Source organism: Brachyistius frenatus, unplaced genomic scaffold, assembly GCF_029030835.1.
Source record: "Brachyistius frenatus isolate BFR_SWC_R1_liver_20210118 unplaced genomic scaffold, ASM2903083v1 Contig_29, whole genome shotgun sequence".
Taxonomy (NCBI): Eukaryota; Metazoa; Chordata; class Actinopteri; family Embiotocidae; genus Brachyistius; species Brachyistius frenatus.
Window position 1 is genome coordinate 757,686 of NW_027210628.1, and position 24,631 is coordinate 782,316.

The following is a 24,631-nucleotide window of genomic DNA, read 5'->3' on the forward strand; positions in this document are numbered from 1 at the left end:
AATCTGTCGTCAAAACGCACTAACATCCAAACACTCACTACAGTTCTGCCTTGTTGGTAGAAACGGTGACAAAGTCACCAAATATTCTCAAAGTGAACAAAAAGAAAAATACTTTTTCTGCACAGAAGCATCTGCATGACATGTACCTGTGAGTATATGGACCCCATTACTTATTTCTAGGACATCATTAGAGGGGTTGTTTTTTTTCAACACTGTGCTGTTTTATTACTTATTGGCAGTCTCTCCCGGACTGCGGCTTTAATTTAGGAGACAAAGGGACAAACACCAGCTTTCAAAAAAAAAAAAAACAGGAGCAACTTCAGGTACCGACAGTTAGCTAATTAGCAGCTCAGCAGTTCACCCAGCTAGCTGGTACACCTTGGTACCGAAACACCTGCGCTGGCCGCCGCCGCCAGTCTGCAGCTATATCCGGCGTGCGTCCCGTGAGGGAGCTTCCTCTGCTCGCATGCAGTTTATTTAATGGTCGACCGACGGCGGTAACACAGCGGAGCTTCCGCTGCGGCTCGTGTTTACATCCTTTGCACCTGCTAGCTAAGAGCTTAGCAACACTTTAACGTTAGCGTCAATAATAAAAGACACACGCCGCGAGTCGGGCACGCGCACATGCTATTTTGCCAGACAACAAGGGGGGGGGTCGTAAACACGCGCTTCCTCGGCGCTTGCATTAGCCATGAACGGGGGGTGGGGGGTGAGCCCGGTAAAGGGCTCGTGTTTTACACACCGGTCTCGACGTCTCTAACAGTGCTCTCCTCCATCTTCCTCTCCGTCTGTCACAAAGCGGCGGACGCTCTCGGTGCGTTGCCCCGGCAACGGATCAGGAGGACGCGAGAGCGGCGCGGTCGCGTTCCGTCGGTGAACTTAAGCACGAGGAAGATGTCCTGTATGCTGTGTTTACAAAATGCAGCGCGTGTAAATGTGCCGAGTCAAAATAAGCTGCTGAATTATTTTTTTTATTTTTATTTTTTTTACTTGAGGGCTTATATCGAAGTGCAAAAAAAAAAAAAAAAATGAAATACTGTACTGCAAATAAACTCAATGGGATTTATGGATACATTTGTTCAGCAAAAAAAAAAGTGCTGATCAAGGTTATTTTATGAACTGCTATTTCCAAGTCTCAAGCTGTCGGGAAAACTTTAGGGTGCAGCTGTGATTCTCTGTCACTTCACAAACATTTTCTCAATACACTGAATCATTTAGTCTGCTGATAACACAAACTGCATGAAAACGTTATACGCCAGTGTGCAACTGACAACATTTACATTCAGCGGGCAACAGTAAAGCAGAATAATGTAATCTGTACACTGCACACACCTCAGTTTTATATCAGCCATACTTGAAATAAACCCCGTTTTGATGGCATTTTCACAGAAAAAGCCAATCATTGCAAGCAGCAGCCAGAGATTCAGAATTATCCTGCAGATTGATTAAAGCTGGAGATTTTCTCGACAATTGGAGCAGAGATGTCATCAAGGCCAATCAAGCATGGCCCTATTCCTTTCCCATTACAAAGGCTGCACCTGATTAAGTACATCAAATGAGCAGACGCACAACTCCTGGAGCAAGAGGCATACAGGCTGCTGCTAATTTTCAGGTTATAAGCTGTGTGTAACAGGACCAAATGAAAAAGACCAGGGAGAGGGCAATGATTTTTCTGTGCGTGTGATCTGTGTTTGATGGCGAACATCAACAGGCCGCTGAGTAGATAGGTCGGACTGATTATTTCTCAGATGACAGGAAGAGAATACAGAGCTGCAGTGTAATATTTTGTTAGAATTGAAAATTGAATAGCTGTCCTCCATGCTATGTCATTCCTTTAACACTATGCCAATTAAAGAGCTCTATGGTGGTACAATCATTCCTTTTCAAAAGGGAGATTGAAATTGAATTGTGGGGCATGAGAGAATTCGATAGGCTACATGTTCCCTTGTTTCTCAGTGCTTATCAAACTGAGAGAAAGCTGTTGATTTTACGATGAGATCCCAGCCTGTTTCCGGTAGAGTTGAAACGCTTCGGTTGCTCAAGGTAACTGGATCTCAAGGATGAAACTCACATTTGGTGAAATACATAATTTCATTAAGAAATTGGCTTGTTTGTGACATTATAACTATTATTATAGAGTGTGAGTGAAATTGCTGACGCTATACAAAATAGAGCTGTTTGTTTTTTAGATGTTCATAAGTTCGCTCCTACTTTGGCTGTACGGAGCAATATGGGTTAAAATCCAGGATCGATAAGGCAAAAATGTGAAATAATACGACTGTGGAATCATTTTCTCAATATGCCAGAGAACAGGGTCAATAAGAAGATTTGTCTTGGGAGTGAATTGCAAAACTCACCATGGGCTGCAGAGGTTCATGCAATTTTTTGAAGAAGCTGGATTACAATACATTTACAGCAACAATTTATCATGCAATATTAACACAAGTAGAAGAAATTAACTTTATAGATTTAATGAAAAATGGTCGAGGGATATCCTGCTAAAACCGAGATTACAAACACAAATTCAAATCAAGATAAAATGTGGTCCTCAACCTTATCAAGAAATCAAAGATCTTTAATTGCACAGTTGACAAAAGGAATCCTTCCTCTGGCCCTTGAAATTGGTAGATTTAAAAATATCCAGGAGGACGACAGGCTGTGTGAATTATGTGATTTAGGAGAAGTTGAGGAATGAATCACATTCAAAATCCAAAAATGTTCTGGTGCACTGATGACGTCAAGATGGAACGGTTTATTAGGTTTGATATTTAAAAGTTGGCTACCTTTGTTGCTGAAACTTTATTTGTGCTGTTTCTTGGCTCTGTCTGTTGTTCTTGTTAATAATGGTGTTCTGTAAGTCTGTTCAGGCTGAGAATATTGTTTATGTCCCTTACAGAAAAAACACGTGAATTTCACGTGTCAAAACTCATACGATCACATGTGACCAGATGTGATTGTGCACGTGTGCACAAGTTGTAAAACTTCAGTTTTTTTTCTGTAAGGATGACACAATAATATAAGTAATCAATCAATCAATTATACATACATATAAATATATATATGACTGTGATATGACAGCACATGGTATCCCGTATGGAAGTTGGAACAAGATGTAAAACTTCACAATTTGAATACCTGTGGTACCTTGATGACGTTACAGTAGGTTATTTTAAGGCTTTCCCTTTCTTTCAACGCTTCATGTGCTACATTAGTGTGTCTTTGAAAATGTCTAAAGAAAGTGAAAAAAATAACAGTAAACCCCTCTTCTCTCTGCACCATGACAAGAAACATACTGAATGCATGCAAAGTGCATCAAAGATCCACTGAACACGTCCATCACTGGAAAACAGAATAACATGAAAGAGAAGTACATTCCACATCATGTTATCTCCAATTTTAATTATCTCTCAAGAGAGTGTATTTTTATATGCTTAGAAAAACACATTTGACCACTAATGATTCCTGAACATATGAATGTGCTTTACATGTAGATATCCCTGTCCCACTGAAACAGAGAGTCCACAGTAACTTACGTTGTGGCTATTTTTAAGCGTGGGTTGCTAGTGACTGGAGGACACACCACATCATCAGAACGTATCAAAAGCCCCTTGGGGAAAACGGAAGCTTTGGCACAGCAAAGGTATTTTCAAGCCTTGCTTTTCATTCTTTCAGACATATACTCTTTCTTCTGCACTGTAAAATGATCAAATAAGTCAGTGCTTGTAGCTCAGTACCACAACTGAAAGAAAGGAAAAAAACAAACGCCACAAAGAATTTATTGTTTATGTTTCCAGCTCGAAACGTGTGTGTGTGTGTGTGTGTGTGTGTGTGTGTGTGTGTGTGTGTGTGTGTGTGTGTGTGTGTGTGTGTGTGTGTGTGTGTGTGTGTGTGTGTGTGTGTGTGTGTGTGTGTGTGTGTGTGTGTGTGTGTGTGTGTGTGTGTGTGTGTGTGTGTGTGTGTGTGTGTGTGTGTGTGTGTTCAAGGGGAGCAAATCTATGTTTTTGTATTTGTATTCCAGTACAGGGAAACCCTTTTTACTCTGGCCAGCTGAGGACTTCCACACATAAAGTCCATCACCAATGAAGGAAGCAAGTCATGCAAAAATCAAAGCATGGGGCACAAGTGGCACCATGTTGGGAGACGGGCAGTTGTGAGAGGCGGGGGGGGGTTGTGGGGTTGCAGCGACCAGCCGGCAGTACACAGAGAATCACTATGGTGACAGCAATCAGGGGGCTCGGGGGAGTGAGGCTGGGTCAGAGAGGAAGGCTTGAGAGGCAGCTGACTGAGGAATCAGCCCTCACTCTGGATGATTCAACTGACAGCTCTCTCTCCCCCCCCCCCCCCCCAGGGTTGTGCCGGACCAGCCGTCCCCAGGGACCACAGGCTTTACAGAACAGGGATCTGGCTAGCAGCCCTTTTTCAAAGAGGAAAAAATAAATAAATGGATTTGAAGCCAAGGCAGTATAACAGTGCCATAACACAGCGATGCTGTCAATGATACCTTCCCGTTTCTCACTGCTGATGAAGAAAAGCAAAACGCGCTAATTTAAAACATGTAAACAATATCACATGCGGCCTGCTTGTCAAGTGCGAGTCTCTCTACATATTTTCTTTCCTCCCTGTTGACATAAACATCGGCTAAAACTAGCAATTTGCTCTGCTTTGTGCCTTACACCTTCCTCTCATCTATTTGTCATCATCGTCACTTTCTCTGTCTCTCCAACCCCCATCCCATCTCATCCCGCCACCCCCCCCCCCCTCCTCACACACCCCCAACCCTCCGCTGTGCTGGACAGCATCCACCTAAACAGATGGTCCGGAGTCAATAGGCTGCTAATAACTGGCCGCTCTCCCTGCTCTGATCCAAGACAGCGAAAAGCACATTTAAAAGCACAGGGAATAAATCCTTTTCCACGCTGATGGAGCCACGAGTTAGACACCACTAAAGATTTGATTAGTGAAGATGATGATGATCCCAATCACTTTAACAGCATCATCAGCCTCATGGAAAAAACATTCTTTTCTCTTATTTTCCTAAAACATGGCATGCAGTTACAGCAGATATAGCATTTTGTGAGTCACTGCTCTGAAAACCTCTCAGGTGTTACTGACTGAATTCAAAGAATATAGTGAATCATATCCTTGGCTCGCGTCTAGCTCATCTTTTTCCTTTTTTTTTTTTTGGCTTGTTTGCTCCGTAGTTGGGATCTCCTGCCATGCCTGTGACTGGCTGCTTCGTCATCTCTGTGCCACACCCTGCTGAGGAAAAGGACAACCACCTGACCTTGATGCTCACATCAGCCCAACCCTCACTTTTCCCCCCGTTAGATATTACTGAGGCACCCTCAATTTCCCCTCTCGAGGTCCCTCGACAGTGCGCAGGTTTTGATTACATACCATTCGTTTACCGTCACAAAAACACCTCCAATACACACTTAAATACTTTCCCTTTCTTTGATATCCCCTTTCCTAAATTTCGTTTTGTTTGTTTTTTTTGGTTGTTGTTGTTGTCCAAACCATAATTAAAACCAAACAATATTCGTCCTCACACATCCTAACCTTTGAATTAATCCTGGCTCTATGTTTCCATGTGGTCAGGGAGTGAGAGCTACCATGAGGCTGAATGCCCCTTCACCACGTATAAATGTGTGTTATAGACGCACACCCAAAAAAGAGGAGAAGAGGAAAATCTGAAAAGCTAGGAGTGGCACAGAGAGGAAGGGATGTGGCGGTGATGGTGATGGTGTCGCTGCTGCTGCTGCTGCTTGAACAGTCTTCCCACCTTGTGGTGGCACAGCGAACTGCAGCTGCCTCAATACGTGAGCAATGGGGGAAGAGAGAGTGATGCAGAGAGAGATGGAGTGAGAGAGAGAGAGAGAGAAGGAGGGAGGGAGGGAGAGAGAGCAGAGGAGAGAGAGAGAGAGAGAGAGAGAGAGAAAAAGGGAGGGGAGTTTAAACTAAGTGCTATGTTTTGGGACAGGCTAATCTGCTAGCGAGCAGTGTGAGGATCGGAGCGTATTGTGTGAGCCAGTGTGCGGGGGACAGATAAGGGAGCCAGCCAGCCCGCCAGCCCGACCCACCGACCCACCGACCGCCTGCCTGCCTGCGTTAATGTGCTGACTCTGGGGAGATTTTAAAAGACAGCATATTGACTCCTCAGACGTGTGCGGAGACCCTGGGCACAACACGCCGCGACTACAGCCACAGCAGCCAGAAGAAGTGCATCAGCAGACAGGGAAGAGAGTGAGAAGAAAAAAAAAAAAAAATAGAGGACTGAAAAAAAAAATCACAACTCCAAAAATCAGAAAATTAAAGAGGATTTTTTTTTTCTATCCCCCTCTTTTTTGACTTGATTTTTTTTTTTTCTTTTTTTTTTTTTTTTTTTTTTTTTTTGTGTGTGTGTGTTCCCGGGACTGACTCCCAGCCGCTGACAAAAAAACAACAACAACAACAAAAAAACAACAACAACAAAAAGAAACAAACAACAACAAAGAAGGAGGAAGCAGAAAAACTGAAGAGAATCTGAAAATAAAAGGACAGAACGAACAAAAATCAGCACCGAATCTGAACATGTTCGAAATAAGCCGAACACTCAACGCTGCTCTGTTGAGCAATGAGGTAAAGACATCTGGATTTGCTTTCTTCTCTCCACACCTCACCTGCGTATGTCTTGCTGCCAACCATTCTGTCATGTGTGTTGTTGTGTGTCCGTGCGTGTCTGTACACTTCTGTATGCTTGTGTAAGCCAGAAGACGGAGTGGAGGTGGGGTGGGGGTGGTGGGGGTGGTGGTGGTGGTGGGGGTGATTGATAACAGCAGCTGCTTATTATATTTCCCCAGCACGATGGCCGGTTACAGGAAAAGGGACTGCTGCGCTTCTCGCACTCATCCTTGCCTTGTAATAATAAATGGAGAGCCAGTGCCGAGACTTCATATCCCTCTATTGTATTGTAACCAAACCGAGGTAGCCATCGGACCCATCGAACATAGGCTTTGCTCGTGAAATTGCCCACCTGGGGCTAAAAAAAAATAAAAAATTGTACGTGCGCCTTCATGCGCGCGTTACAGTATACCGCCTTGTAAGTGTGTATGCCCGTATGCGTGTATGTTCACACATGCATTCGTGGGAGAGCAAAGTGTTCTGTAATCCCCCCCTCTACCTCCCTCTTTCTTCATGCCCTCCCCACCCACCCACCCACCTCCTCCCCTCTCCACTCCCTCTTCTGTCCTTTACCATTCTCGCCGTCCTTCCTACCTGCTGTTATCTGCTCTCCTTCCCTTCTCTCACACCCCTTCCCCTCTTTCGCTTCCCCCCCCCCCACCCCCCCCCCCACTCCCCCTTTCCTCTCTCCTCTCTCCTCCCTTCTCCTCCCGTGTCTGTGTACGAATGTGTGTGTTCTGTGAGCAGCATCTCAAGATGATGGCGAGGTACGGGCAGCTCTCGGGACTAGCAGCCAGTGGCGTGGGCTCCGTCCCCGAGACGCACTCGCCGCTATTTCCCAGGGATCTCCTGTCATCGCCAGCCCAGATGGGCTACAGGTCACCCCTGGTAAGAGGATAGACAGACCTACGTTATCTCCATCTCTTTAGTGAACGCAGGCAAGCATACTGCCGAGGAATAAATCAGGGGGAGGAAAAAAAAAAGAAAAAAAGAACATAGTTAGAGTGTGTGAAAATTGTGTGTGCTGAGGAAAAGAGCAAAAGGGCGGAAAAATAGAGCAAATCAATTGTGGGATTCTGCCTGTATCCCCAGTGGATAGTATTAGTAAATATTTACATTGTTATGTTTGTTCAATTACGGACGCCTACTCTGTCTTTAGCCTCTGCCAGTCAGACTGTTATCAAGGGAATTTGAGGTGTGTCTGTGTGTGTGTGTGTGTGTGTGTGTGTGTGTGTGTGTGTGTGTGTGTGTGTGTGTGTGTGCGTGTGCGTGTGCGAGTTTGTGTGGTTAATATATTTTCTGATTGTTGAATTTGGTCAATTCTATCAGGCTGTGCAGTGTTTACTGTTTATTCTAATACTTCATTTTCACCAGTGAATTAATAAATAGGCATCAGCGCTACACTTATAATTCTACCATTTCCAAACTTGACATAACAATCTTGACAAAGAAGAATTTTTTTTTTTTCACCACCATTAGAAATTGTGCATTTGTTTATGATGACAGATTTGCTCTGGTTTGATGATAACTAGGAAATCAGTGAAATTCCAATCAACATCCCAACAAGTCACGTTAGCAGAGGAAGCAGATAGTTCCTGTAGATAAACGGGACGTTTTCACACCGGAGTCTACGTTACTCTACAATTTAGATAGGAAAGATGACTTCAAGGGGAAGCGAATGAGAGAGAAAAAGGGGCATGAGAAAACCCTGAGCGTTTAGGGAAAAGCGTTGTAAGAAAATCCCTGACTCGCCGCATTAAAGCGACATGAAGCTGTGGGTGTCTAATCTGCTGTGGGCTCTTCATTGGTTCGGCTCCCCTTCAAACTGGCTCAGATCCACACCCGAGAGCCTCCCGGAAGCCTTCATAACCCACTGTCATGCTGCTGACTGTACCCAGGGGTTTCCGTCAAGTGCATGCAAATGCATGGGCGAGGATAAGCAGTGAATTGCGTCCGAGAGGAGCTGGGCTTCAAAAAATGTTTTTTTTTTTTTTTTTTTTTGCAGTTTGGGTTTTTTGTGGTTGTTGTTGTTGTTGTTGCTGCTTTGAATTCTTACGCGAGTTCAAAGACATCTGTCCAGTTTTTTATTGTCATTATACAGAGCACAAAGCACTGTGTTTCCCACTGCCCGTTCAGACTCACAACAGTGTTATCAGCTGTTTGCATAAAGCTGCTGGACCATAAATTATTTGTTGAAACCAGTGGAACTAATTAGCTGAATTTGTCACATAAATATGATTGACATGTTAACATATTTTGATGAATCTTATTAGATGGAATTTTGAGCTGATTACTTAACCAGTCCAGTCCAAGGAGGATCAGATGACTACTTGCATGTAAAATTAAATTTAACATTGCAGAGTGTAAATAAAGTGCAGAATATATATATAAAAAAAAAAAAAGAACTAACAAAATGAATTGTTATTAATAACAGAGTGAGTATGATGTTCTCATCATGCATTTCTGGCAAAGTGGTCTGGTAATGGTTTATTTTGGGGGTTTTGCGCATTTGTCATGAGTGTGTTGCTGGTGATGAGGCATGTTTCTCTGTGTGTGTGTGTGTTATAGTGCATAGGCTTTTGTATTTGTTTGACAGTGTGTGTGTGTGTGTGTGTGTGTGTGTGTGTGTGCATGATTACCCTGGTTAAAAAAGACCATCGTTATAGTGATTAATGGTGCCTTCATTAGGCACAGCGAGATCATTTGCATACATTAGATAAATGTGCTGGAAGATTCTGGTGGCTTTTGGTGTGTAAAGCCTCAAATGCAGCATTGCTATTTCTTTTTTTTTTACGTTGCCATCAAAAGGAAATAGAACTCTATAGCGGCAGTGAAACATTGCTGCGTACATCCAAAAAGAAAAGGAGTAAATTCATTGTTAAGTAAAACAGTTATTTTACCTATTAATCAGTGTTACTTTTGTATGATATTGCTATTTAAAATTAAGTCAAATTTTGCTTATATTTAATGTGCTATTGGATGAAATGAGTATGTTGATAAATGAATGAATAACTAAATGTTTTCATCTTCAACACATTACACGACTGCAGCAAAGTTTACCATGACTTCCCCTTGCAACAAGCGTCTATTTAGTATGTGTAAGGCATTTTGTGTGTGTGTGTGTGTGTGTGTGTGTGTGTGTGTGTGTGTGTGTGTGTGTGTGTGTGTGTGTGTGTGTGTGTGTGTGTGTGTGTGTGTGTGTGTGTGTGTGTGTGCTACATATCATGCCTCTGTTTGCGTGTGTGCATGTTCTCGTCGTCAAGCGTCAAGAGCCCAGGCACACGAAGAAGCAAACAATAAATTAAATTTGAACTGAATTCCTGATGTTCCAGAATGAGCGTCCGCAGGATCGGTTTGAAGTGTTAGGACGAGCAGGATGACCAAACTGAGACAAAGTGGGTAAAATTGTGGATAATGTGTAAAATTGTTCTGGTTTCCAGTCACTGAGATCACATTTTTTTCCACAAGCCCACATCTAAAAAGCTGCAGTGCACCGTGCTCCAGAGCTGAATGCTGTTAATTTGTAGAAAGCTGCACTGATTACCCACTGCAGGCAGCTGGAGTTCTCTATGTGACACGAAGCTTTGTTTGACAACTCCAATCTTTTGTTTAAACATAAAAAAAAAAAATTAAAAAAAAAGGAAGGTTGCATTTCAAACCTGCTTATAGTCGTTCATCGCCACCATAACGTCAAAAAGCAAAAAGGGGGAAGAAGAAGAAGAAGAGGATGGAGGGTGTGTGGTGGGCGGTGGGTGGGCATAGTTGCTGGCAAACGTGGTGTAGCCACGGTGTATTAGCAGCCAGGAGATAGTTAGAGGTCATCTCTATTTCATAACAATGATTAGCTCCTTCCATCTGCCGCTCACTGCATTTCCCCTTTCCTTGATTGCAGTGTTCTCTATATCCAGGAAATTAGTTCATTTATGCTCCACAACCCTGCTGTCACTGAGGCACAAACAGGTGCAGCAGACTGAGCGACGCCACACAGGGGGAAAAAAAAGAAAAAAAGAAGAGAAACAGAGAGATGAAGATACGTGCAAAACGCGGGATAATAATCGAGCCACAAGTACAATGGCGGTTGATTAATGCAGGACTGCCAAAAAACAAATGTGGTTATCGTGTGATATTTTACTAACATTAGCCAAAAAGCTGAAGATAACAGTCTCCAGGACGCAGACGTATGAAGATGAACACAAACAAGAGAGGGCCAAAAATATTCTTTAGATCATTTTATCCTTTGACTGCAATCACAGTCGCATGTAATATGATGGTTTGATGCAGTGCTCTGTTCAACACAGCTTTTTAGCTATAGGGCTGTCGAGGAAAAAAAAAGACATGCTGCCATATCATCCCTATAGCATATCTCAAAATAGAGCACGTTATGACCGTACCGTGTCATAGAATTTACATGCAACATCCCATGAACACAGACTCTGCAGCTTGTGTGTGTGTGCGTGTTCATCATGTCATGTTTGCACTTGATATGAGCACATGTGGTGTGTCAGTTACGAGGAACATAGAGAGAGGCTCTACGAGGGGGGCCTGAAGGGTTCAGATTTGTTGGAAGAGGTGTGTGTGTGTGTGTGTGTGTGTGTGTGTGTGTGTGTGTGTGTGTGTGTGTGTGTGTGTGTGTGTGTGTGTGTGTGTGTGTGTGTGTGTGTGTGTGTGTGTGTGTGTGTGTGTGTGTGTTGGCCACCAGTGCTGCAGGGAGGGCCTAGTGATCAGCAGCTGAGCCTGTGTCCCGCTGGGAGCCATCACTGCAGAATGGAGCAGGTGTCTTCAGGCTCATGCACAGACAAATACACACACACACACACACACACACACACACACACACACACACACACACACACACACACACACACACACTATAAAGCTAAGTGTACTCGCTCCCTCGCCTTTGTTTTTTCCTCTCTGTCTCTCTGTCTCCATCTCAGTCTTTTTTGTACAACATAGAAATGCAACCCGTCCGCGAGGTGCCTATTTAAGTGTGTTGCATCATTACCATAATTACTTAATTGATTACCTACCAATTTTTCGTACTCTTGAACTCTGCCACCGAAAAAAAAAAAAAAAAAAAGGAGTAGTGAAGTGATCCATAAACAATAGACTAACCGCAGCATGGCGTGCTGCACCAACACAAGTGTCCACGCCCAGCCAAAGGTCACCTGTGATATCACTCGTATAATGGCAGTGGTGGGGCTCATGTTTTCTGAGTGGACTCCGTGCACTTTGAAATGACTCTTCACACTTGTGACCAAACAGCAGTACCACAGTGATCATGTCACTTCACTAAAACAAACACTATAGTAATTATTACAGAGGCGGGCGAAGAGCACGACCCATTGATCCAAAAGTAAAGAAAAGGGTCACACCCACAGCTAAAAACCTAAAGGAGAAGATTTGAACCCATTATTATTCCCACGCTGATTGACAGCTCTTTTAATACACGGATTAACATAACTAAATCACAGTCATCATAATTATAGTTTACGTAGTGGTGGATTATCTATCCGTGGTGGGCCTGTGGATTGTAGTGGGGGATTTAACTCGACGCTGTGTCTACATGTGTACAGTTCAATAGGTTGAATAAAATAATCTCACTTCCTGCTGCTCATTTTTCTTCTTTAATTAAAAAATAAATAAATAAATAAAAAAGAAAGAAATTCCCAGGGCTGCTTTTTTGCGCGGTAATATAAAACATTTAATTTCAGGGATAGATTCGTTGCCTCTCTTGGACAATATTTTTACATTCAGTTGCAGTTATTGCATTTGGTTTGGGAGGATAAATACAGAGGGAAATAATGAAACAGACAAGACTGCAGAGAAAGTAGTATTGTGTCCTCGAATTTAAGGGGCTCTTCGTATTTTGCAAACAATTAATGTGGAAAAATAGAAACGTTCCTCAGCTGCTATTTTGACAGTGGTGTCCAATTCAGAGGCTTACAGCTAAATCTAATGCCATTCGAGGTCGACATATTGTTCCCTTTAAAGAGCATTTTGGGGTGTGTGTGTGTGTTGGATCATTCGGGTTTACTGAATTAATTATAAAACTGACAGCGTTATCAAAATGTCCCGTGGATATGTCAGCCTTATAAACCTTGACAAAAGAGGTATTAGCCATATCAAGCCCTTTACTGACCTGTCTCCGTCTATGATAATCTCACTCAGCTCAGTCCTCCCTCTGACAACACACAAAAAATTCATAATGCAAACTGAATCTTGTGAATTGTGACATTAAATCATCTTTTTTTTGTTGTGCCCAATGAAGCGCCCATTTTGCAGGTGAGAACTCCCGCCCAAACGATACGTGGCCGTCATTTTGAGAGCAGTGACGCGCCTTCCTGTTGACAGCTCAGCGCCTGTTGATGCTGAGCTGACAAACGCTGACGATACTTGAGTGATTGTCTGCGTCTGGGATCCTGGCATGTTGATGAACAACACTATCCCCCCTCCCCTCCCCCTCTTAGAATTGATAGTTTCAAAGCCAATGCGTTTTTATTGATTCCCTAATTGCCGGGGATGAGGCAAAGTATCTGCCGTCACCATGAATAAATGATGTACGGCTGACTTGTGCATTAGTGCGGAAGACGAGTGACCAGTGAAGTGGCTTGCCATTGCGTCCACTTCAAGGTGTCTACTACTTTATGTACACAAAATAAAGCAGTTTTACATGTATGATTATTTCCAGTTGCTTATGAAAGACAGACTAAGTCAAGACATATTGGAAGCCGATGAAAATGCGAGAGGTATTTTTCTCCGAGAGGAGGACATGCAACAACAGCATCATCATTACCTGCTAACCCCTCTCTCCCATTAATAATAAATGTATTCTAACAGCAGCATTTTGAGTCCGTCTCGGACCGGTGACAAGACTGTAAAGTGAACTGACGCAGAGGAGAACTTGCATCTGTTACAGAACTATTACAAATATGTAAATTTATTATTTGCCTCTGTTTTTATAGTCTCACATTGAACTTAATATTACAAAGTTTTCTCAGAACATGACTGCTGCCTTTTCTACATAATGTCTCGTCTTCTCAGAGTGTCTGAAGACTTCTTTTTCTCTCTCTTTAATCGGCTAAATGTTTCAAAATAGCTGAAACATGTCTCTAAGCATGTAGGCATTTAAACTGAAACCCGGTGGGGCTTTCTTTTTTTCTTCATTGCCCGCTTGCTCTTCTTCAAGCATGAAAAAGGGCGGTTAAGCATGAAGTGACATTTAGAGAGCTGGATTTGTGCAGCATGGGCATGTTTTGGTCCACAGTGCTGATGGCCAGCCCTGCGAAGGGTGTCTAATTTCTGAAAGGTTATTACTTATCAAAAGCAGCGGTGCAGTCAGTTATGCAGATCTGATAGTGTGAGATTTTTTGAGGAGACAGCATGCAGGCCTTAGATTTGTTTCTGCTGGAGGTCTGTAAACGAAGAAAAACATTTATGCAAAGAGCTACGTGGCTGCAAAAAGGACAGAAAATAAATAATGTAAATAAAAGAGTCTGACAGTGAGCAGCAGTCTAAAGAAGCTCGAGTGGGAGGCTGTGTGTGCTTTGTGTTACTGTTAGTGTGGAAGTGGAGGGAGTTGAGATTAAAGCCTCCACCAGATGGACCACAGCAGTCGCCCTGTGAGCATGGATGTACCCCGACCGGGATCAAACGCAAAACGGGCTGCCGTCCTCGCAGCCCCAAAGCCCACCACTAAAACCCCCATGATCCACTGCAGCACGATCGCCGCTTCGCTTCACACACCCGATTTAGACCAAAAGACGCAACATCGACAGAAAAACGTACCATTATACCCATCTTTTACTACAAGTATCACCCTTTACGTTCACTATACATCCATGACAGTTAACAGCAGGATTAAACTTTATGATCCGTGCGAGAGATGCTGGCCTGCTGAAGTTGAATGTCACCCCAAGCTGCGGACCACTCTGTTGTCCAAATGGACACTAATCCACCACAGTCCCGTAGAGAATACGATCTCAGTGCCAGAACACATGCCCGCCTCTTCAGCGAATGCATTGCTAAGCCTTTTCTGGGCACCTACACAATCCTCCTCTCATATGTGTTGGGATACAACCTCGAAGACCATTACCATCATTCACTCTTCCGTAAGAAAAGACAAAAACAAACATCGATGTTCTCTCTTAAAAGGAACCAATGTATTCTGGTTTGTTCAGCGTGAGCTTTCAAACAGCCCGTCCTCTCCTTGTCACATCTCAGCAGTTTGCAAAGCTGCAGCCACGCCAAAGAGCTTTGAGTTAAAGTTGAAGAAAGTGGCTGTGACAAAGGCAGCCCAGCCTTGTCCCGGGATCAGCATGAAGAATTCATTTCTGATCTGAGGAGTTTCCACCAGGGAGAGTGACACAGGCAGGGGTTAAGCTGACTGTGTATCATGCCGACTGACACGCAGGGAAGAGGATGAAGGAGGGAAGCTCAGACTAGATTAGTAAAAAAATGTATCCCAAAAAATGTATCATAGTATACATTTAAGTAACAATTCAAGGGACCTTCTCTCTGTCTCTCACAGGTTTGTAAAATGGCAAGTCGATATAGGGTTTAGTTGTTAGTTTTAGCAAGTACAAAGATTATCCAAAGTGAAATCACAACTTTTTTGTTTTCTCACAATTAACACCAGGAACAATGAACTCAAAGCACTGAGCTGCAACCCCATAATTAACCCTGAACTGTCAGTAATCAACACAACGTTTCTCCATGGCTTTTGGTTAGAGTGTCAGTAGGATGTATGTAACTGTAAGAGCTGGGTGTACATTTGCATGGCTTTAAAATGTTGAGCAAACTCTTAGATTTTGTTGGTACCAGGCGGCAACCAACCGTGACGTCACCCATTGGTTTGTGAACGGCCGTAATGAGGCCTCCAGTTCGGATATTGGCCAGCGCCATCTTGCTAGTTCAGAGCAGTTTGGAGCCGGAAGTGACCATATTTGGGCGAACTGGGGGTGAACGAGCAGTGGATCTGACTCAATCTGATCGTAAACCCACCATACTACGTCCCGCCCACCGATAGCCGTAACCTAACTGCACAACCTGTCAATCAAACAGACAAGCCCCCGAGAACAAAGCTTTCGAAGCTGAGTTTATAGTTGGGACATAGGCCAAACTGTATTATCAGGGCAATTATATGATTTTGAGTTAAAATATGAAAGATATGTTTGATGTTTTTCTAGCAGCAAGTTGGGGAATTTGATCATTTGTGCAATCTTTGCATTTTTTTGATCCACAGACCTTCAGCCTGACTGTCTGTGAGTTTGACTGTCCTCCCAAAATAATTCAACATGATCTGCCCTCAGTGGTTTCAGCCAGGTGCCGTTGTGTTGAATCTGCTTGCCCTGCTTTAAGGACATCGGTTTTCTTTTAGGAGCAGTTTTTTTGTGGCAGAACTACACCCATCTGCTCCCCTCCATTACTAAATAACCAGAGCACATAGAGCTTTTGGGGAGACAGAGAAGATGTGATTTGACTGAATGTGCAGCAGCAATGCAGGTGCAAAACGCATCTTTAACCATGAAATAACCAAACAAATAATAATCCACACTGTGTGCACCAGTTACCCTGGCAAATAAGGACCTTCATCTCAACACTGAAATCAGACAACAAAAGTCGGTGGGGTCCAACCCGACCGTTGTGGTCCAGAAACAGCCCCATGTTATCGTGTCTGCTGTCTGGCATTTCAGTGCTGCTGAGTTTGTCGCCGCTCAGGGAGACGGGCAAGTTTGAAGGCTGCGATTCTCATTTGTTGATTGTTACCGGCAGAGGGTGGACACCTGCCAGGAGAGAGGCAGTCATCAGTCTGAGTAGCACAGCGAGATCTTACTACTGCCAGAACTTCAATAGAGCAACTAAATCTGTCCTTCAAGGGCGAATAAAAAAAAGAAAGAAAAGAGCCTGAGTAAACCCCGGCACACTGAGAGGCATGTGCTGAGCTATTAAATATATTAGGCTGTTTTACTGCATCGACTACTGTGAATTATGTGATAAGCTGAAATAAAATTAACCGGGCCCAATAAGTATTGCTTTGTTAAAATACAGTTTTATCTTTAATTTAAGCGTTGTTGCCGCACTGTGCAGTTCTGTTTCAGACTGTGTTTTATGTCTCGTGTCTTTGGTTGCATTCATTTGCTCTGAACCTGAGTAGCAATTGCAAAGTTGGGGGGAGGTGTGTGTGTGTGTGTGTGTGTGGGGGGGGGGGGGGTTGGTGCTAAACACAAGATTTCCTTCTGTTGTTAATAATCAAGGTATTTTCTTTCAGTACTTTGAGGTAACACCTCAGCATCTTCACTTCTCCTCCTTTAAATAGAAGTCTTATTATGCAGAGTGAAACATAAGACAGGTGTTGAAACACTGTGTCTGACAGTTAACAAGACTTGAACCGAGAGCACCCACAATTATCACTGTCTGCAAGCTGCATATTCAAACCAAAACCTGCTATATTGCGCATGGTATTCTTCACACTTGTTATCCAGCTGCTGCCAGAGTAGGTTGTTTATCTACAGTGCCGTAACCCGTGGTATATTTGATAGTTCAAACCTGGAAAATGGGCATAAATAAACAGGATTTTGAGGGCGTGGCAGAGATGTAGCATCTTGAGTTCGTGCAGGAGAGTGAGAGAGGAAGAGGAAACCACACAGCCTGCAGTTAATCCATTAATGTCTGTGACTAGGAGGGGCTTAGGGAGGAGACTCTGGGCAGAATGGAGGGCAGGAGGAGTTCATGACAATTAGCCAGCGCTGTGCTTTCAGAATTAGCAGGTTTCCACGCACAGGCTGAATGCACTTCTGATGTCCAGGTCTTAAAACCTCCGGCTTTTAAAATATTCTGTTTTTAACCGTGTGGTGGCTGCTATGTACAGTATGTCTGAGCTTACATCTGTTTGTGTACGTTTGTCGTCAGTTGTGCTTGAGGTGTGTGTGTTCATGGATACGAGCCAGAGCCAATAAGCGAGATGGCGTTTCACATTGCTGACAGTACGGCTGGCCCTCCTGGGTTACAGCCACAAAAGCTTTTTAACTTTCAAAATCGCTGCAAGAGGAAAGAAATATCATTTACCTCCTCAAAAACTATTTAGCATTACTCATCATCTAAAAAGGCCAAATAATGCATCCAATCATTTCTGGGTACTTTTTTTGTGCAAAGCCTAACAAAATGGAAGTGCCTTTAAAAAAAAAAAAAAAAAAAAGTAGCCCATTTAATCATTAACATTAATTACTACTTTAATATTTCTACATTTATTCACTGCTGTGTTGCATTTTGAAGTAGAGAGAGCCAAATCCAACAGATAATAAGCTACATCTCCAACGTCCAGACAGTAAAGTCCTTGATAGAATATCTCAGCCACTCCCTCCATCAGTCTATACACAATAATAGAATGCACAGTGTCTATCCTTAACTAATACATGGCAGCAACACGGCTCCGACTTTGGTGTGTGTCTATATATCATGACTACACACTCCGTAACAGCACACAGTGGAAAGAACAGATTTTGTTTATGGCTAATTTACAGAGTAGTGGTAGTCGCTTTCATTGCTTTCTAAAATCACGATCCCGTAGAGCAATCTAGCGAAACGACACGCCGAGCAAGACGACTACGAGAGACTATTTTCACTTCCAAATCATATTCTCATTTAGACAAAAGGTTATTTGGATCATATTACAGAGGGTAAAAACAACCTCACAAACACCATCCATTATGGATTAAGAAAACGATCGCCTCCTTTGTTTTACTGCCTCGACACATCAGCAGTTAAGAGTTGACAGAAGACAAAAACAGAGACGTGACTTGTGGATTAAGTCTCTACCATAGCTCCGACTCTATTCTTTACCGTAAGGAATTAAAAAGCAACAATAAAACATAGTTCGGCCGGGAATATCAGAGGCGGTGGGGTGGAGGAAGTCTTTTCCGGGTCCAACCCAGAGCTTTTATTAAACTCAAAAGGTCAGAGCAAGGAGGATGACAGATGGACAGAAGACGGAGGGTTTGTTGCCTGCACTATTCAGCTGCAAATTCTGCTTCTCTGCTCTATGGCAGCAAAAGATAAAGAAGCGCACAACAAAGGCGGAGAGACAAAGACGCACTGCTATTTTAATCCATTTTCATTGTGTTTCATTCCACATTACTCTCCCTCTGTTTTGTTATATACAGTATGATCGGTACAAATCTCCAGACTGCAAGTGCCAGCATATTTTATTCTATCTGAAACAATAGCGAGCTTGTTCAGCCCATCTTCCTGTGTGTGTGTGTGTGTGTGTGCGTGCGTGCGTGCGTGCGTGCGTGCGTGCGTGTGTGTGTGTGTGTGTGTGTGTGTGTGTGTACTGCTCGGGCCTAATTGAGGGCGTAGTGAGGATTCTCATTAGTATGTCAGGCACATGGTTCCGCTAGGCTAGCTAGCTAGCTGTTGCAAAGAAGACAGGTGGAGCGGTCAGGGGAAGAAGGAGAGAGACTGAGGAGCTTCAGTTCACTGCTTCCTTTTTGTCAGCCACAACTGGCCTCATCAGTCCTGACGCTTCGTCTTCTTCCTGTTTTTACACTTTCCTAACAATGTGTTGTTGTTTTTTTTCAGTGTGTTCATTTGGGAGCTAACTTGTGTACCTACGGCTGAAATTTACAATCGTATAAGTACACGTAGAGTGAGATTAAGTGTGCATATGTGCCATTTGCTGTACGGTGTGTATTCTGTTTGCAATGTATGATTACAGTAGATTATATATGTAAACAGTTACCGAGTTACGGAGGGCCTCATTTAGCTACAGTAATCAGACAATAACAACTCATGCTCGACGTGATTTATAGTGCATGGTTTACTTTGAGACCCGAGTGTCAAGTTTGCAGTTATTCTCAACTGCTACGAGGTGTCGAAAATGTTTTTACAATGTTTAACATGCCAGTAAGACTTTATCTTTACAAATATTATTTGATTGATTATCCATTTTCTGACTCAACATTCCAAACTCGCAGAGAAAAGCAGCAAATCTGGACTATTTTCTGTTGATCAACAACTCCATTATTGTTTGTTTCAGCTCTATTTGTTAGATTTGTACATGTCATCCATTTCAAGTTTGTGTAACGAAGAATTACTATATTTTTAATCAGACTTGCAATCCATGAATGTAATCTCAACCAGAAGTTGTATATCTACTGGCTTTACATTATAAATTTGATATCGCCATCTGTAATCAGGAATGTAGGTGGAAGGAGAGAAGAGATCTCCCTTAGCTTGATGGATGTCCAGAGTTACATTAGTTCTGCCAGGCTTCCGACAGCTGAAACAAAACAGCATGAGAATAAGAGCAGCCTTGCTGACAGCCTTTTATTGCTGCGTCTAACACAAAGGAAAACAGTGTGATAATGTGTTGGGAAGTCAATGATGTTTTCATCTCTTGGCAACATGAGGAGACAACTAGAGTTGTCCTATATCAGCCTATATACTTATATCTACAGCATAAGATGCTTGAATGTGCCTGAGTGTGAGAAGGTGTGCACTTGAATATGCGTTAGTTATGCTTGCTTGTCGAGCATGTTGAGAAGAAACACGTGTTTCAGTATGTATATTGTGATTGTACGTATGTATGTGTAAGCGTATGTGTGTGTGAAGGTGCAGCCAAAGAAGCGTTGCCTGCCAGGTAACTGTGTTCAAGGAAGCAAGAGCTCCCTCTTCTTGTCTGCCTGAGACAAGGGCCAGGTGGACAAAATCAACCTGAGGCACGTTTGCTGCTGGGCATAGAGAGAGTATTATATATAAATATTCATTATAACCAAGAAAACTAGGGAATATTATATTATTAGTATTTGCCAGAGTAATTGGCAACAATAAAGGTCCCCCCCCCCCCCCCCCCCCCCCCCCCCCCCCCCCCCCCCCCCCCCCCCCCCCCCCCCCCCCCCCCCCCCCCCCCCCCCCCCCCCCCCCCCCCCCCCCCCCCCCCCCCCCCCCCCCCCCCCCCCCCCCCCCCCCCCCCCCCCCCCCCCCCCCCCCCCCCCCCCCCTAGTGTGGTAGCAGCCATTTATTAATGAGAGTTCGGTTACTGTATAAAACAGGAAACCTAACTCAGTCAGGCTACTCAAAAATGACTGGCGTGGTTTTAGGATGTCTAAGAAGTGCCCTGTTTTCATTTTTGTAGATCTTTTATTTATTTAGTTATTTTATGGCCAGGGTAAAATGGAGAACTGCTGCTGCCGTTTTTTCAGCTAAGGATAGGTCTCCACATGGCTTAACAACAGGGAGCATACACTGCAGCAATAATGCAGATAGCCTCTTTTGCAGCTTAATGACAAAAGAAGGGACGCGCAGGCACGCTCCTTTAAACTAAAGAGCTGCAGTTCATGCACGAGTCAAAGCGTATGCTGAGCTCGCGCATAATTATTAACAGCCGGGTGACGGATAATTATGTGCATACACAAACATCGAATCACCTTAACTTCGTCCTGGCACCTACCCCGCTGCACGATGCTTCCCTACACCCCGCGACGTGGACCACACGAGCCTGCCTCCTCCGCTCTCATCCTTCCAGCGGCACCGCCCCGTCCGCACCTCCCCAGCCAATGAGAGAACGCGCGCGAGGTGACTGGACATTCCATAAATGGCTTTTTGGGGGAAAAGGTAGAGAGAGAGAGAGAGAGGTGTGTTTGCTCTGGTTCCTTTTTCTTTAAGTGGAATTCCTTCCTTTGCCCGCGGTGTTTGTTTTCGGTTTTTTTTTTGTTGTTATCCTGCAAGCGAGTGTCTTTTTTTTTTTCTCCCCACTTTTGCACGGGACAGAGCTGCAGGTCTTCCACACACACACACACACACACACACACACACACACACACACACACACACACACACACACACACACACACGGTTTCGCTCCGGTGTTAGTTTTTTGGTTCTCACTACACAGCACCTCGTCGGCTCACTCACCGTCTCCAACACGCACGCTGCTACTCTAACCGATTCTCTTCGCTGACTTCGCCGGCTTTTACAGTTTGCCCGCCGACAGAACCGTCACCTTCCGTCACACCAGCGGCCTGACACAAGAATGGTCATGGTGAGTAGATAACGCAAGGTTCGGGTTTTGTTTCGTCCCCGTTTGTCCATTTTTTTTTTAATTGATCCTCCAGTCTGCAGCTGAGCTTTATTTATTTTTATTTTTTTATTGTAGCTGTAACCCACCGCAGCAGGCAGACAGGTAGCGCCGTGTTTGTTTTGCCTACAGCGTACTACACCTTGACATACGCTCTCCGCCACCTTCCTTTTCTGTGACGTGCAATCATTAAATCATTCCAAATGCAGGTCGCTCCATCGCATGTATAGGCTGCACCTGCTCGGAACAGGTGTGCGCCGAGTTGTCACGAGGTTGTGCGCGCGATTTCGTTCTGATATAAACATGAAAAGCCTATCAAATAAAAAAAATTAAAAACAATCACGTGTTATGACTAGAACAGGCAATATGCGATTTATAAGTCAAATTCTGCTGGACTGTTTTATTTTTGCAACACGTGTTGTCAGAGGAAAAAAGATCGAAATCAAAATCTACAGTTGTTTTTTTTTTTTAACATAAACTTACCTCGTGTGTTTTCAAGTGTGTGTGTGTGTGACGGAGAGAGAAGGGAGAAAGAGATAGTGTGTGTACACAGTCTTGTAAATGTACAGGGGATTTTAACATGCACCCAGTAATAGCTAATTTATATACACAGTGCTGCGCAGGCATCCTATTACCACAGTGCCTGAGGCTGCAATCACTCTCAGAGCTCTGCTCCGCGCTGCTCTGCCCGGCTCACTCGAGCACAGACCTCAGCAGCGATTGATTGCTTTGCTGGGATTCAGAGAGCCTTTTCTCTGCCAAACCAGGCGGAGGTTGGCGTGTGCCGACGAGGGCTGCGAGCCAGCCAGAGAGCGAAGGTGTTAACACTGAAGGGAGGGGAGGTGAGGCCGGGGGCTGACGGGCAAGCCGGGCAGCCAATCACAGACTCTCACAGAGAGTCGGGGTGGGCGGGCTCTGACCTTCCAGCTGAGCTGGCGACTGGGCGGGTGGTTGTGGGAAGGGAGGGATAGGATGGGATGGGGGGGGAGGGAGGGAGAGAGCCTTGCTGCAGCCCAGCACTCTCATCCAGACTCACCATTCTCCTCTCAGCATCTGTGGAAGAAGGCGATGCTTGCTCCGTACACCTCCAGCACGCCGCTCTCTGCTCGCTGCTAAGACTCGGGGGGAGAAACAGGAAGAGAGGCAGAGTGAGAAAGAGAGCGGGGGGGGGGGGGACACAATAAGGAGACAGTGTCAAGAGAAAAGACAGGAAGAGAGTTAGAGAGAGTAGGGGATTTTCTTTACTGAGGCGTTTCTGTAGCCGTTGTGTGAGGGGAGAGAGAGAACGTGAGACAACAGCCGGAGTCTCCCAAATGGAGTGGAATGGGTTTAAGATGGTAAGGAAGGCTACAGGCAGCCTGCCACTATACTCCACTGTACATTGTTAACCATTGGTTCATTTAGAGCATCCCGCAGCAGCTGGAGCAGCTCGTAAGTGTACGCATACTGTCACCCACAGTCACCATGTATTATACTCTTCATGCACTGGCAATGCTGTTGAACTATTTGTTGTGCTGAATGTTAAATTCCCTCTTATAGGGGAGAAGGATACAGCTGGGGGCGGGGGGGAGGTTAGGCTCTATAGGTTTGTGGGCAGAATGAGAAATTCAGATGGAGGAACAGAGGCAGATGTCATGCTAACAGGAGATGTGTGGAGGCAGAGGTAGAGGTAAGGAAAGCTGGGGAGGGGAACACAGGGAGGGAAGGGTTAAACAGGGGAACAGCACCCATTTTATGTTGGAGCCAAGGCTGAAGGTGTCCCCCCTTTTTTTTTTTCCTGCCTTTGCACCACTCTGAAATATTTACCTGTCTATAGTACTGCAGCGGAGGTGGCTTAGATATTGTTGATAATGGATGTGTCGTAACACGGTGGGGGGGGGGGGGAAACTGGACTTTAGAGGATTTGATATTCATGTATGCAAAGTAGCGCTTGTAAGTTTTACGAGTCGACATGTTATCTGTCACGCCGCTTGTGTACACGGTGCGAGGGTGTGTTGCCCATGTGCTGTGCCAGAGCTGAAAGAAAGACGGAGTAGGTGTGTCAGAGTTACGCGCATGCCTGGTTGACGGTAGCTTATAATGCTGTGCACTCTCAAGTTTGTATGCCCCTCATTGGTAAGTGCATGAGAGCCATGATTATAAGCCAAGTATTTCTGCTTTGCTCAGCGTCCTGAGACTCACTTTAACATTGCATCCATTTATCCATTCATCCATCACATCCCAGCGGCAGAGTGAGAGGCTGGCTAACAAAACTAGCAGCCATTTTATCCTCCTTCACCTGTCAGACAGTAAGACCGAGTTGCATTTCATTGCCAATACATCACCGTTCTGACTACACAGTTAATGCCATCACTTTGCATTCTCAGTGCATCCATCTGTTTTAAAATGGTTGTCTTGCCATCCTCAAAGTGGGCTGACTCACGTCTGTGTTTGCATGAAGAACAGCGGAAGCTTTATTTATTTGTCAGTAAGTAAATGTTTGATTGTTTGCTGGCTACTTTCCATCGGATTTAATTGAATCGAAGGCGACTCCCCTGTTCAGTGACGTGGCTGGTGACGCCAGCTGTTCTGCTGACTCCTTCGGGCTGGCAGCCGAGTGTAGCGAAGGTGTAGCGGGAACACATTACTGACGATGTAAGAAGACAGGCTCCGCCAGAGAGAAATGATGTGCGTATCGGTTGTGCTGCGCACACAGATAGGACACTCGTATTTGTGTCCAGGGTTAAAGAAACGGACACGCGAGGAGAATGAGAAGGAACAGCGAGCGAGGGAGTGGAAAAGTCGAGTGTTCATTAGTATTGGAGGTATTAGATGAGCACCATGAAGCCTCCTGATGGGAGCCAGTGGGGGACCTGATCTGGAGACAGGCCATTGTTTTACACACACACACACACA

At 44.4% G+C, this 24,631-nt stretch overlaps 2 protein-coding genes across 10 annotated transcripts in view; one reads left to right on the forward strand and one right to left on the reverse strand.

The window, feature by feature from the left end:
- Positions 1-22,790, reverse strand: part of LOC138621179 (cytosolic carboxypeptidase 6-like) — a 293,612-nt gene extending 270,822 nt beyond the window's left edge. Inside the window, exon 1 of one of the 5 annotated variants that reach the window (XM_069699012.1) lies at positions 743-846. In XM_069699012.1, the coding sequence (XP_069555113.1) occupies positions 743-776 (34 nt within the window). In that variant the 5' untranslated portion in view covers positions 777-846. The other 4 variants (XM_069699016.1, XM_069699013.1, XM_069699015.1 and 1 more) reach the window with 4 other exon arrangements.
- elavl4 (ELAV like neuron-specific RNA binding protein 4) overlaps positions 6,369-24,631 on the forward strand; it is an 80,000-nt gene continuing 61,737 nt past the window's right edge. Inside the window, exons 1-2 of one of the 5 annotated variants that reach the window (XM_069699024.1) lie at positions 6,369-6,618; positions 7,408-7,548. In XM_069699024.1, the coding sequence (XP_069555125.1) occupies positions 6,571-6,618; positions 7,408-7,548 (189 nt within the window). In that variant the 5' untranslated portion in view covers positions 6,369-6,570. Of the gene's footprint in view, positions 6,619-7,407; positions 7,549-21,459; positions 21,701-22,903; positions 23,074-24,631 lie in introns of those variants that run through there. The other 4 variants (XM_069699023.1, XM_069699025.1, XM_069699027.1 and 1 more) reach the window with 4 other exon arrangements.